At 44.4% G+C, this 11,345-nt stretch overlaps 1 protein-coding gene across 1 annotated transcript in view; it reads right to left on the bottom strand.

Annotated features, from left to right (window-relative positions):
• Window positions 1-274: 274 nt before the first annotated feature.
• The window catches only part of RIMKLA (ribosomal modification protein rimK like family member A), a 32,945-nt gene continuing 21,874 nt past the window's right edge, over window positions 275-11,345 (bottom strand). Inside the window, exons 4-5 of the mRNA XM_042996822.1 lie at window positions 7,322-7,525; window positions 275-4,836 (exon numbers count right to left, since the gene is read on the bottom strand). Of these exons, the coding sequence (XP_042852756.1) occupies window positions 4,346-4,836; window positions 7,322-7,525 (695 nt within the window). The 3' untranslated portion in view covers window positions 275-4,345. The remainder of the gene's footprint in view (window positions 4,837-7,321; window positions 7,526-11,345) is intronic.

The following is an 11,345-nucleotide window of genomic DNA, read 5'->3' as shown; positions in this document are numbered from 1 at the left end:
CTAGGCGCCAGGGAAGAACAGAGCCACCTCTGGCAGCATGCTAAACCAGAATGGGGAATCGGACGGCCCGGGTCCCAGCCCTGTGGCTGACTCGCTAAATGATCTCAGCCTCTGGGATTCAGATCCTCCATCTATAAAATGGGGAACTGAACTGGTGTCCAAAGCGCTGTTGTTCCTGTGTCCTCAAATCTGGCTTCATGGGTGACTTTCCCAGTATTGCCTCGAAGCCACAGTGAACCCGAAATGGCACAGTGAGACTACCAGACAGGGTTGGGATGCCGGCACAAGGGCCCAGAAAAGTGCCACACGTGGGCACAGGAGCCACACCAGAAAGAAACGGAAGAGCTTGAAGGAAAAAAATTTTCATTTGGAAGGGAGGGCTGCAGCGTCTGACGGTAGGCTTGGAATGGAATCATAATATAGTTTTAAGAAAGTATTCAAACGACATATTCCTGAGATGGGGGTTCTCCAGGTAGAAACATTTTAAAGTCACGATCTTGAGTCTCAGAGGCAAAAATAGGACCAGGCTTGCTGCTGGGCTGCAGCAACAGATGGAACAACACTAACTTCAGGGACAGGGACAAAGATGACCGTTGTCAGGACTCTTCCCGAACATCTGCATAGACTTACAGCAAATAGTAGCCTCACCTCCAGGTGCAAAGGAAAGTATTAAGCTGAAGTGCCCTGTTTTACTGCCTTTGGATTCGGTCTGACATGGCTCCTTAGACCCACCTCAGAGAGCTGTGGCTCTAAGCTTGCCTGCACGTGGCATTCTGGTCATTAACTTCCAGAAGGGCCAGCTGTTACTAGGGGGATCCTGGAACCCCCGGTGAGCTGCTTCAATCTCCACTGGATTTGCATCATCTTAGACCAACATTCATCAGGACATAAAGCGCTAGGGGATGTCTCTCCCACTTCCTCAGGGTTCATGAGAATCCGTGCATCTCATTTTCTTTCTACAGAAGAGTTTCAAAGACCCCTACTTCTAATGAATACGTGTGCGTGATTCTTTCCTTAAAACAATCCACAGAAGAGCCACTTCTTCCTCTTTCCCCCTGGAATTCCAAATGATCCAATTTCTTATTTCTTCCCCTGAAATGTCACAAAAGTATCCAAGACCTTTCTCCTTCCCTTTCCTCCTTGCCCCACCCCCAACTGTCACAGAATCCCCTCTGAGCTGCATGCAGGGAGTCTGCAACGGTGACAGTAAGAGCTTAGGATTTTATCGGATTTTAAAGACCTAAAAGGCCCAAACGCACGTTCTGGCAACCCCATGCCCTTCAGCAATCAGACAGATAGCATGAAGACATTTTTCCCAAGTGCAGGATCATATATATTCTGCGTGACTGAGCTATTGGCATTCAAGTTTCGACCAGTTTCAAGATAATGGGAAGACCGTGTACAGACACTGCAATTTATGTTACACAAGGAAGACCGTTAGTTGATATAGGAGAGTCAGGAGTTTCCGGTTATATACGATACATCCAGAAGGCTGTTCGAGTACACGGAGAGCCTTCCTTCTTTCAGGAGGTGAAGCCTCTGAGAAGCTGCATCCTTTTCAGGTTCCCCTGACACTCTTTAATGTGCTGATGCCAAGAATTCGTGGCCTCTTTCTTTCTTAACTCCCTCAGGGGAGGGGTGAGGAGAAACTTATAAAACCAGATGTGGGAGGTATTCTTCTACCACCTCCCACATGATGCAAAGTCTCATTAATTAACTCGCGTCAACCTCAAAGCACCCCCAAGAGGTAAACAGAGTAGGCATCTCCCCTATCAGAATGGAAAAATGGAGGCAGACTCCACCTGACTGCACAAGGTTAGTGAGCTATTTAAGGGGAGAGTCAAGACCGGGATTTGGCTCTGAGCCCCGCGTTCCTTCCAGCAGGTCTGGTCCGCAGGTGTAACAAGTGTGGCCCAGACGCATGACCGAGGCTCACAGGGCCCACGGCCAGTAGGGGAAATCCTGGAGGGGAGCTACGAGTTGGGTGTGACCCAGCTTTCTCTGCTTCTAGGCTGGGCCAAAAAGCAATGGTGCCAATGACTACAGATGTCACTAGCAGCTGGAAGATGAGCCCCCTTCGACAAATCCGGAAGCACCCTCTAGCTGCTCTGCTTAGCACAGGGCCCGCTAGTATCCTTTGAGATAAGGTGGGGGGATTGGGCTTACACTGAACAGTGGGAATGAGTGAATGCAGCTTCCAGAAGGTCATCACTCAGTTCAGATGTTTACGTCGAAAGCATTTGGACAATTCAACAAGAACAGACCTAGAACTGTCCTCCTAAACCCACCCTGAGTGGTAAAGATAAGGTAAATGTCGTAACCTGTATAAAGGTGAAGCGTTATCATTCGTCAACCGTACAATTTACTAGAGTTACAACTGAGTGGCATGCACCCTACGTTGGACTGCATTTAGACTACAATGGTGTAGTGCATATCTCCATATCATGGAGCCAAACGTTTTTCAGTTGTCTAAGTACTACTTGGTGAGATGTGCTTTTAGCCACAATATTTTAAAAGCCAATTGCTACTTAGATGTGTTGTGAGAAAACGTGACAGTGTTGGCTTTATACACATTTTTACATTTACAGCAGAATAAGTACAGGAATTTATACACCCAAATGGGTGTTGCTGCCTTCAAACTAGTCACCTTGGGAAGATGGATGTTTAGTCCAGTGAAGCTGACCTTAAGTCAGACTATTTCTAGAGCCTTCCTTGGAAACTGTCCACTTGTGAGCTTCCTCAGTGTTGGTAGGTCTTTGTCCTTTATGGGTAGATTTATGTTTTGAGGAATGATTTTTTTTTTTTAAGAGCCAAAGAGCATTAGAAGATAAGTCTGATAAATAAAATGGGTGATGAAGCTTGGGACTACCTCTCGGGAGGGGTGGTGTGAAAAACGAGGTCTCACTGTAAGGCTGGGAGGCCTCTTACCTTGCATGGCTTCAGAGATCATTCCAAAGAGGAAGTCTATGTGTTCTTGGCATATGTAACATCACAGCTCCAGAGTATGATCTCTCGAGGAAATAATAGGTTATGGTAACTCTTGAGGGCTTACGTTTTAGTGTATTTGGTTAAAGAGGGAGCCTTGCTCATTCTCATCATACTTCATATGAGCAGAAATGGAAAACTCTATCTCCATGATTTCTCCCAAGGGAAGGATCAGCATCTACTGCTTAAAGAGTGAAAATGAAAAGCACTTGGTGTCACGTCTACATTATCCAACACCGTCCTCCCCCAAAATGTGCAATGGGCAATTCCTAATACCTGAGTCTCCCCAGTGTGGAAAAGTGGGTAAGGACAGGTCTCTGAAACCTGGATAGGACTAGAAGGTCAAGGGGATTAGAGTGTGTTTCCAATGGCTCAATCTACCCAACAGGCCCACAACACCAACACGTACAAGAAAACCTCCTACAGCTAAGCAGTACACAAAGTTTTAGGAGAGAAGAGGGAAAATGATTATCTTCCAGTAGCTTCTATGATAAAAACCCACCGGCTTCTGGATGACAAATGAACAGAGTCCATTGACAAGAAAGTTCATGGTGTTCAATTCTAGTGCACGCATAAGAAATAAAGTGTGTGGCCACTAGCTCGTTGAAGTGCATTTCCAGCTGAGGCCAAAGGCAGCAAAGGTGCAAGAGGCTGCTGGGGCTGGCATTAGTTGAAGCAGGGTCTATAAATTCGGAGCGGCAAAGCAATTTGTAGAAAGCCCCAGTTACGCAGCAGGATTATCTGCCAACCAGTGAAGTCAAAGAACGTTCAATCTCGAACTTTCTACAAAGTGCTTCACTGCTAATGAGGAAGCTCCCTAAAACACCATATCCTGAGTGTCAGAGAAATATGGCCAAGATGGTGATTGACGGGGAGCAGAGATCGATCCTCTCATAGCGTTTGGACCGTGTATTCTCCACACATCACACACACACTTAACGAAGAGCACATAACCGCAGTCACATTCGGTCTCTTCTGCACCCGCCTCCGTCCAGTGGGGCTTCTGAGTACAGTATTTCCAGGGGCCGTTCTGAGTTAATGGGCTCTGCTGATCACAGCCAGAAGCAGCAGGACAGAGTCAGCGCCTCAAAAGTCAGCCGTATATCCAAGTGCTCGCAGCAGACATCGGTCTCAAGTTGATCAGTCGGGATGTTGCTCGTGGTGAGTGTCTTTAGGTTAGTCTTTGTAAAAACCACAAAGCTAAGCCGTTTGCTTAAATCATCGTTAGAAAGAATGCTGAGTGCCCAGATGGGATTTCTAGTTTCTGTGCAAATGAAATCACATTAGTCCAGATTTTATTCACTCAAAACTATAGGGAAGCAGTAGGATTTGGTTTAAATGCTGCCCAAAAAGCAGGAATTCACTTAAGTTTTAATTCTGAAGCAATCCTGTTGTTAATGTTGTAGCCAGGTTCAGGCAGCATGGGGGGCGGGGCCCCGGCTGTGCTCACTGAGGAATCCCGGATCTCTCCCAGTTCAGGCTCACTCTCACTAGAGGTAGACCCATTGTTGATGGCGTAGACGCTCTCTGCAACTCCCTGAGCTGAAGTGCAGCCATCTGGCTCTTTCTTCTCCCTGGGACTGGACAGTCCCGGGAGGACAGCCATCTTGCCAGTCTGCCTATTGGGCAGCAAGGACATGGTGTAGTCCGCGATGATGCCACCCACATCTAAATTGCATGCCTGGTCGAAGGCTAAGAAGCCGACGTTGGCGTTTGCCTCACACACCACAAAGGAGCCATCGTCCATGATGAGGAGATCAATGCCACAGAAGTCCATGCCCAGGATGTTGGACACCTGAATAGCCAACTGCTTGCCTTGTTCTGTCAGCGGGCACATGACACCCACACCACCTGTGGGGAAAGCACAGTGACATAATGGTGACATCAGACACCGAGGACACAATAACCCTTCAAAGAAGAGATGGGGAATGCCAAGGAGGGGCAGTGAGACGGGCATTGTCATCACTCACAGAAGGTCTGTTCGGAAATCAGGACACCCTTTGGGAAAACAACAGGGTCATGTCTTAGCTAAGAGTCTTTAAAATGTTTATTTCCTCAGACCCACTCATCCTACCACTAAGGAAATAATCTTACATAATGGAAAAAAGCTTTTTGCACAAAATGGATGGTAGAGTTATTTAAAATCCTGGAAAACTGAAATACTTGTACATAGTAGGCACTCACTAAATATTTGTTGATAAATAAATGAAAAGCTACAAATATCTCCTAATGGAGGAAAGCAGCATATTTTAGAATCATTAATAATAATGCTTGTAGACAGCTTGTGATCCTTTGGAAAAACACGTGAAAGGACTGAAGACTGTGCAGTATGACCACAAGTGTGCAAAGAGATATTGTTGGTTGGGGCCACCTGGGTGGCTCAGTCAGCTAAGTATCTGACTCTTGGTTTCAGTTCAGGTCGTGACCTCAAGGTCAGTTGTAAGAATGAGCCCTATGTCGGGCTCCGTGCTCATGGCACAGAGCCTGCTTGGGATTCTTTCTCTCTCTCCCTCCCTCCTTCCCCTGTGCATGCGTGCTCTCTCTCTCTCTCCAAATAAATAAATAAAATAGATGTTGTTGGAAATAATGATAAGAAAATGTTAACAATGGCTGTCTCTAGGGAGTGGGATTAATGATAGACATCTTTTTTCATTTGACTTTGTCATACTTACCAAATTTTCTACATCGAGAATGTGTTCCTTTCGTATAGAAAAAGCAAAATTAACATTATGTCTTAGGAAGAGGGAGACGGAAAGGCTTATGAGACAAAATCCTATACCAAAGACACATAGAGTCTGACTGCCCTTACGTACCACAAAGCTAAGACCTCAGGTTTAATAGTCTCCCTGGAAAGACTTAAGACTTGTGTTCTCAGGTCCAACAACTAACGTCTTTACCTTAACACTGTCCCTTCCCCACCTGTTAGGTTATAGAAGGAAAAGGCTATAAAAGAGTTTTGGACTAGCTCAGTAACATGGGTAAATGACAAAACTGTGTGGTTCCTAGTTAAAGAACTGATTTTGTAAGGTGACTAAAAAAGACAGCATCATCCACGAGGCTCACTGTGGTGGTACCACACACGAAAATGAGATGGGACAGCATGCTGGGTACTTAGCACTGTGTCAGCCTGAGCCTAGCATCTGCCCCCCTCACAGGATTTCATCACAGTGTCTTGCAATGATGTGCTTTCGTGTCTTCTCCTTCATGGACCCGTAAGCTGTTCCAGAGCAGGGGCTCCCCGGCTGATCGCTATACTCACAGAGTCTGCTCGTGGTGGCTGCTTAACCAGTATTAATGAAGGACCGAATCTGTGTCTCGGCCTCTTTATCAATCACTAGCCTTGGTACACTCACCGGGCCATTTAAGAAATAACCATAGTTGTTTTTTGTTGTTGTTTCTTTCATATTACCAACACACACATTCATTCAATGAGGGTGACGAGAGCTTTCTTTGATGGGGACAAAAATTTACATCCCTCCTGGAACATCTCCATTCACCATAACAGAAAACAAGATTAACAACAGGTTCACGGAGGGCACCTGGGTGGCTCGGTCAGTTAAGCACCCGACTTGGGTTCAAGTCACGATGTCACAGTTGGTGAGTTCGAGCCCCGCATCAGGCTCTGTGCTGTCAGGGTGGAACCTGCTGCAGATCCTCTGTCCCCTTCTGTCTCTGTCCCTTCCCCGCTAGCACTTGCACATGCTCGCTCTCTCTCTCTCTCTCTCTCTCTCTCTCTCAAAAGTAAATAAAAACATTAAGAAAAAAAACCCACAAAAAACAATAGGTTCATGGGATGGGGTTATGCGTTTGACCCAAACATAAACTGCAGCTAACAGTATCATACGTATAAGAAAAACACAATTTTCAATTACAATGTAAAAGCAGAATCACTCTCCTCCTGCCATGCATTAGTGTAGACCCTCATTATTTCTTGCCTGAGCTACTGTAAAATCTTCTGAACTCATCTTCCTGCTTTCTGCCTTATGCCTTCGATCCCTCCCCTACCCAGGGTTTTTCTCAAACACAGATCCCCCTGTCACCCCTTACACTAAACCTGACTGAGTCCCAACACCTCCCAGATAGGGTTCAACCTCAGTGTCCTGATACCCCTGGCCTGACCTCTATCACAGCACTTACACCTGTCCATTCTTCTCCTGGACTGCTCGCTGTGGCAAGGGCTCGTTTCTAACTCTTCTCTGTGATCCTGGCGCCTAGCAGAGCATTTGACAAGATAGGAGGGATCCATCCACATTTACTGAATGGGTGCAAACATCCTAATAAAAATCCCGGTGGCCTCCCGCGACTGACACACTGACTGTGAGCTTTTATACCTTACCGAGAGAGCAGTTGCTTTGCATCCGTCCGTCTGTGGAGCAGCGGAGCATAGAGCCTATCACCCGGCCCCCGACCACCACCACCCGGATGTCTTTGCCATGTGACTCCTTCACATACTTCTGGAACAGGTAGGGCACATCATGGCGGATCAGATGGCAGATGTCTGAGAGGTGATGTTTATCTCTTGCAAGAAAAACTGCTTTTCCTTTAAGAAGAAAGACACAGAGCAAGAGTAGTTACAGAAGCCTCTGAGTCCTGTCCTTGCCCTCCCATCTCCCTGGCCCATACAGTTGTCAATTCTTCCCAAACTTGCCTTACCTTGGCCCCTTCTGTTTCCTGACCAGACTCGAGCTTCTTATCAAATGGCCACTGAACCTTATTTTCTCTTGGTTTTACTCAGGTCCCTCTCCCTCAACAACTCTTTTTTCAAGATGAAACAATAATGTATTCCAGAGACACAGAGAAGAGGCCAACATAGAATCCTAAGGATCTAGTCAATTCAGTTCCAAAAGCAGTTAGCATCTCCAATCACCCCAGGATGCTGATTAGGCAGGGTCCCTCTCTAACCCCATTTATTTAATCTCCAAAACTTACACTGGGCTCGAGGCACAAGGCAGGTGCCAATCCACGCTTACAGAACACAATTAACTGAACACACTTCAGAGGAATTCCAAGTCTAGGTGGAGAGAGACCCGCAAAAGGTAACTACAACACAGCATGATATAGCATTAAAAGAGGTCTATGCAAAATGCCATGGGAGTTCAAAGAAGAAGCCACTGACAGACTCCCTCCTCCCTTTAAACATAGGAAGTTTCTTACTTGGCTATACCTGTTCAATCCTAGATGGAATGATCTATACTTATGCTGTCTAGGGAAAGCATTCCTTCTTGACTCCCAATTCTTTATTTTCTGCTTGAATCACCACTGCTTTTACAATTATTCGGCACCTGCTTTCCATCTGCATACTAGCCAACAAATCTGAGCAAGAGATTCTGATGTCTGCAAATCTGACATGAGCATACCCAGTCTGAGCCTTCTTGTTAGCAAATATGGGAAAAGAAGACACGGTTTTCCTAGGAAGTGTGTAACCACCTTCAAAGGACTGGGACCCTTCTGAAATCTTAATAAAAAGAGTGATGGATCTCAGGCCCTAGTGGCCTAGGAGACTGAGAAGTAACCTCCAACACACGTCTCCATCACTGCACATTTGACACCAGGAGATCTGGCAACTGACACCAGATGGCTGGGATTCAGTTAGAGGCACTGGGGGTTCCCTGGACATTAGGTAGGATTTTCAGCAGAAATGGGGGCTAGATACAGGGACGTGGTTCGTTGGTTGCTGGCAGGTTCCAGTATGGGGCTTAGCCTGCAGTTAGTTTTTAGGCACAGAGCAAAAAGGGGGAGGGGGTGGGAAAGAGGACTAAGATTAGTTAATCATCTACCATGTGCCAAACCCTTTGTTTTTTTTATTATTTCATTTACACTTCATACTAGCCCTATGAAGCCATTAGAACAGGATAGTTATTTTTGTTTTACAGTAGAGGGAAATAAAGGTCTACAAGATTAGTAACTTTCTCAAGGGCACAGCCTGTACCATCCCACTGCCTTCTTCAGATTTATTCCCACATACTGAAGTTTAATAGCTGCTATAATTTGTTTACTTCCAACCCATTTCCCCTAAGATACTATATATTACACTAGCAGGGAACAACCTGAAAATTAAATTAAGAACACAATTCCATAGCATCAAAAGGAACAAAAAATTTAGAAATAAACTCAACCAGGGGCGCCTGGGTGGCTCAGTCGGTTAAGCGTCCGACTTTGGCTTAGGTCATGATCTCACGGTCCGGGAGTTCGAGCCCCGCGTCGGGCTCTGTGCTGACAGCTCAGAGCCTGAAGTCTGTTTCAGATTCTGTGTCTCCCTCTCTCTCTGCCCCTCCCCTGTTCATGCTCTGTCTCTCTCTGACTCAAAAATAAATAAACGTTAAAAAAAAATAAAAAAAAATAAACTTAACCAAAAAAGTAGAAGACGTACCCCTGAAAACTATAAAACATTTTTGAGAAAAATTAAAGATCTGAATAAATGGAGAGACATCCCATGTTCAGGGACCAGCGGACTTAATACTGTTATGATGGTAACACTCCTCAAATTGATCTACAGATTCAATGCAGTCCCCACTAAAAGCCCAACTTCTTTTTTTGCAGAAGTTGACAAGCTGATCCTAAAATTCATATGGAAATGCAAGGGATCCCAAATATCCAACACAATCTTGAGGAAAAAAAAAAAGGACAAAGTTGGAGGACCCACACTTCCCAATTGAAAACTTACTACAGAGTTACAGTAATGAAGACAGTGTGGTCTTGCATAAAAAGATATAGGGATCAACAGAGTAGAACTGAGAGCCCACAATGGTCAGGTGATATTTGACAAGAGTTACAAAAGCATCCAATGGGGGAAAGAATAGTCTTCAACAAGTAATACTGGGGAAATTGGATATCCACATGCAAAAGAAGGAAGCTGGACTTCTTTGTCACACCATATACATAATTAGCTCAAAATGGATCAAAGACCCATTTGTAAGAGTGAAAACTATTAAACTCCTAGAAGGAAACACAGGTGTCAATCTGTGTGACCCTGAATTAAGCAACCAGAAAATGACATCTAAAAGCACAAGTCACCCAAGGAAAAAAAAATAAACAAATTGAACTCCATCAAAATCAAAACCTTCTGTGCATTCAAGGACACTATCAAGAAAGTGAAAACGAAAAGCTACAGGGTAGGGAAAAAACCTGTTCCAATTATGTTCGTATGTCATGAACTCTTAACACGGCAATCAAAAGACCAACAGTCCAAATGAAAAGTGAACAAAGGATCTGAACAGACAGTTGTCTGAAGAAGATCTACACACGCCCAACAGGCACATGAAAAGATGTTCAACATCATTAGTCATTAGGGAAATAAAAAGCAAAACCATGATAAGATACCACAAGGGTAAAAACAAATCACATATTTGCTAGCTGCTAAGAGAGTAAATCTTAAAAGTTCTCATCATAAGAAAAAAAGTTCTGTAGCTCTGTATGGTGATGGGCTTACTGTGCCGATCATTTTGCAATATATACAAATATTGAATCATTACATTGCATACCTGAAACTGATATTATGTTGTTTATCCATATCTTAAAAAAACATGTAAAATAAATGAAGTGGGCCTCTACATCACTAATGCTTGAAAAACATGTATTTTGGCTTGTGGCTTGCTTTTATGGTGGAAGTGTGGGGGCTATTTTCTTTATTTGTCAAGGCAAAGAGGACATTCATACATGTATATTCTAAGAGTTAAACCTGCTCACTTTTCAGGCTGTAAGCTTTCAAATTAATATATACAATCAAAAAGTTTTATTTACTACTCCCCCCAAAAAAATCAATCAATAAATCAATCAACTAATCATGAATGAATGAATAAAACAAGGGTTGGGGAGGATGTGGAGAAATTAGAACCCTCATACACTGCTGGTAGGAATGCAAAATGGCATAACCAATGTGGGAAACAGTTTGGCAGTTCCTTTAAGGTGAAACATGGAGTTACCATACTGGCCTAGCAATTCCGTGCTTAGGCAGATACCCAAGAGAAATGAAAGCATACGTTCACATAGAAACTTACACACATGTCTATCGCAGCATTATATACAATAGCCACAAAGTGGAAACAACTCAAACGTCCATCAACTGGTGAACAGATAAACAAAATGTGGTCTATCCATACAACAGAGTATTACTGAGGGACAAAGTACTATTCCACGCTATAACATGGGTGACCCATGAAAACATCATGCTAGGTCAAAGAAACCAGACACAAAAGACCACATAGGGTGTGATCCCATCGATATGAAATGTCCGAAACAGGCAAATCTATAGAAACAGCAAGTAGATTAGTGGTTGCCAGGGACGAGGGGAAGGGCAATTGCAATTGACCCCTAATAGATACAGGGTTTTTTTCTGGGATGGAAATGTTCTGAAATTAGAT

The sequence above is a fragment of the Panthera tigris genome, chromosome C1 (assembly GCF_018350195.1).
Source record: "Panthera tigris isolate Pti1 chromosome C1, P.tigris_Pti1_mat1.1, whole genome shotgun sequence".
Taxonomy (NCBI): domain Eukaryota; kingdom Metazoa; phylum Chordata; class Mammalia; order Carnivora; family Felidae; genus Panthera; species Panthera tigris.
The sequence above is the reverse complement of the archived record's forward strand: the minus strand, read 5'-3'. Positions and strand labels throughout refer to the sequence as shown.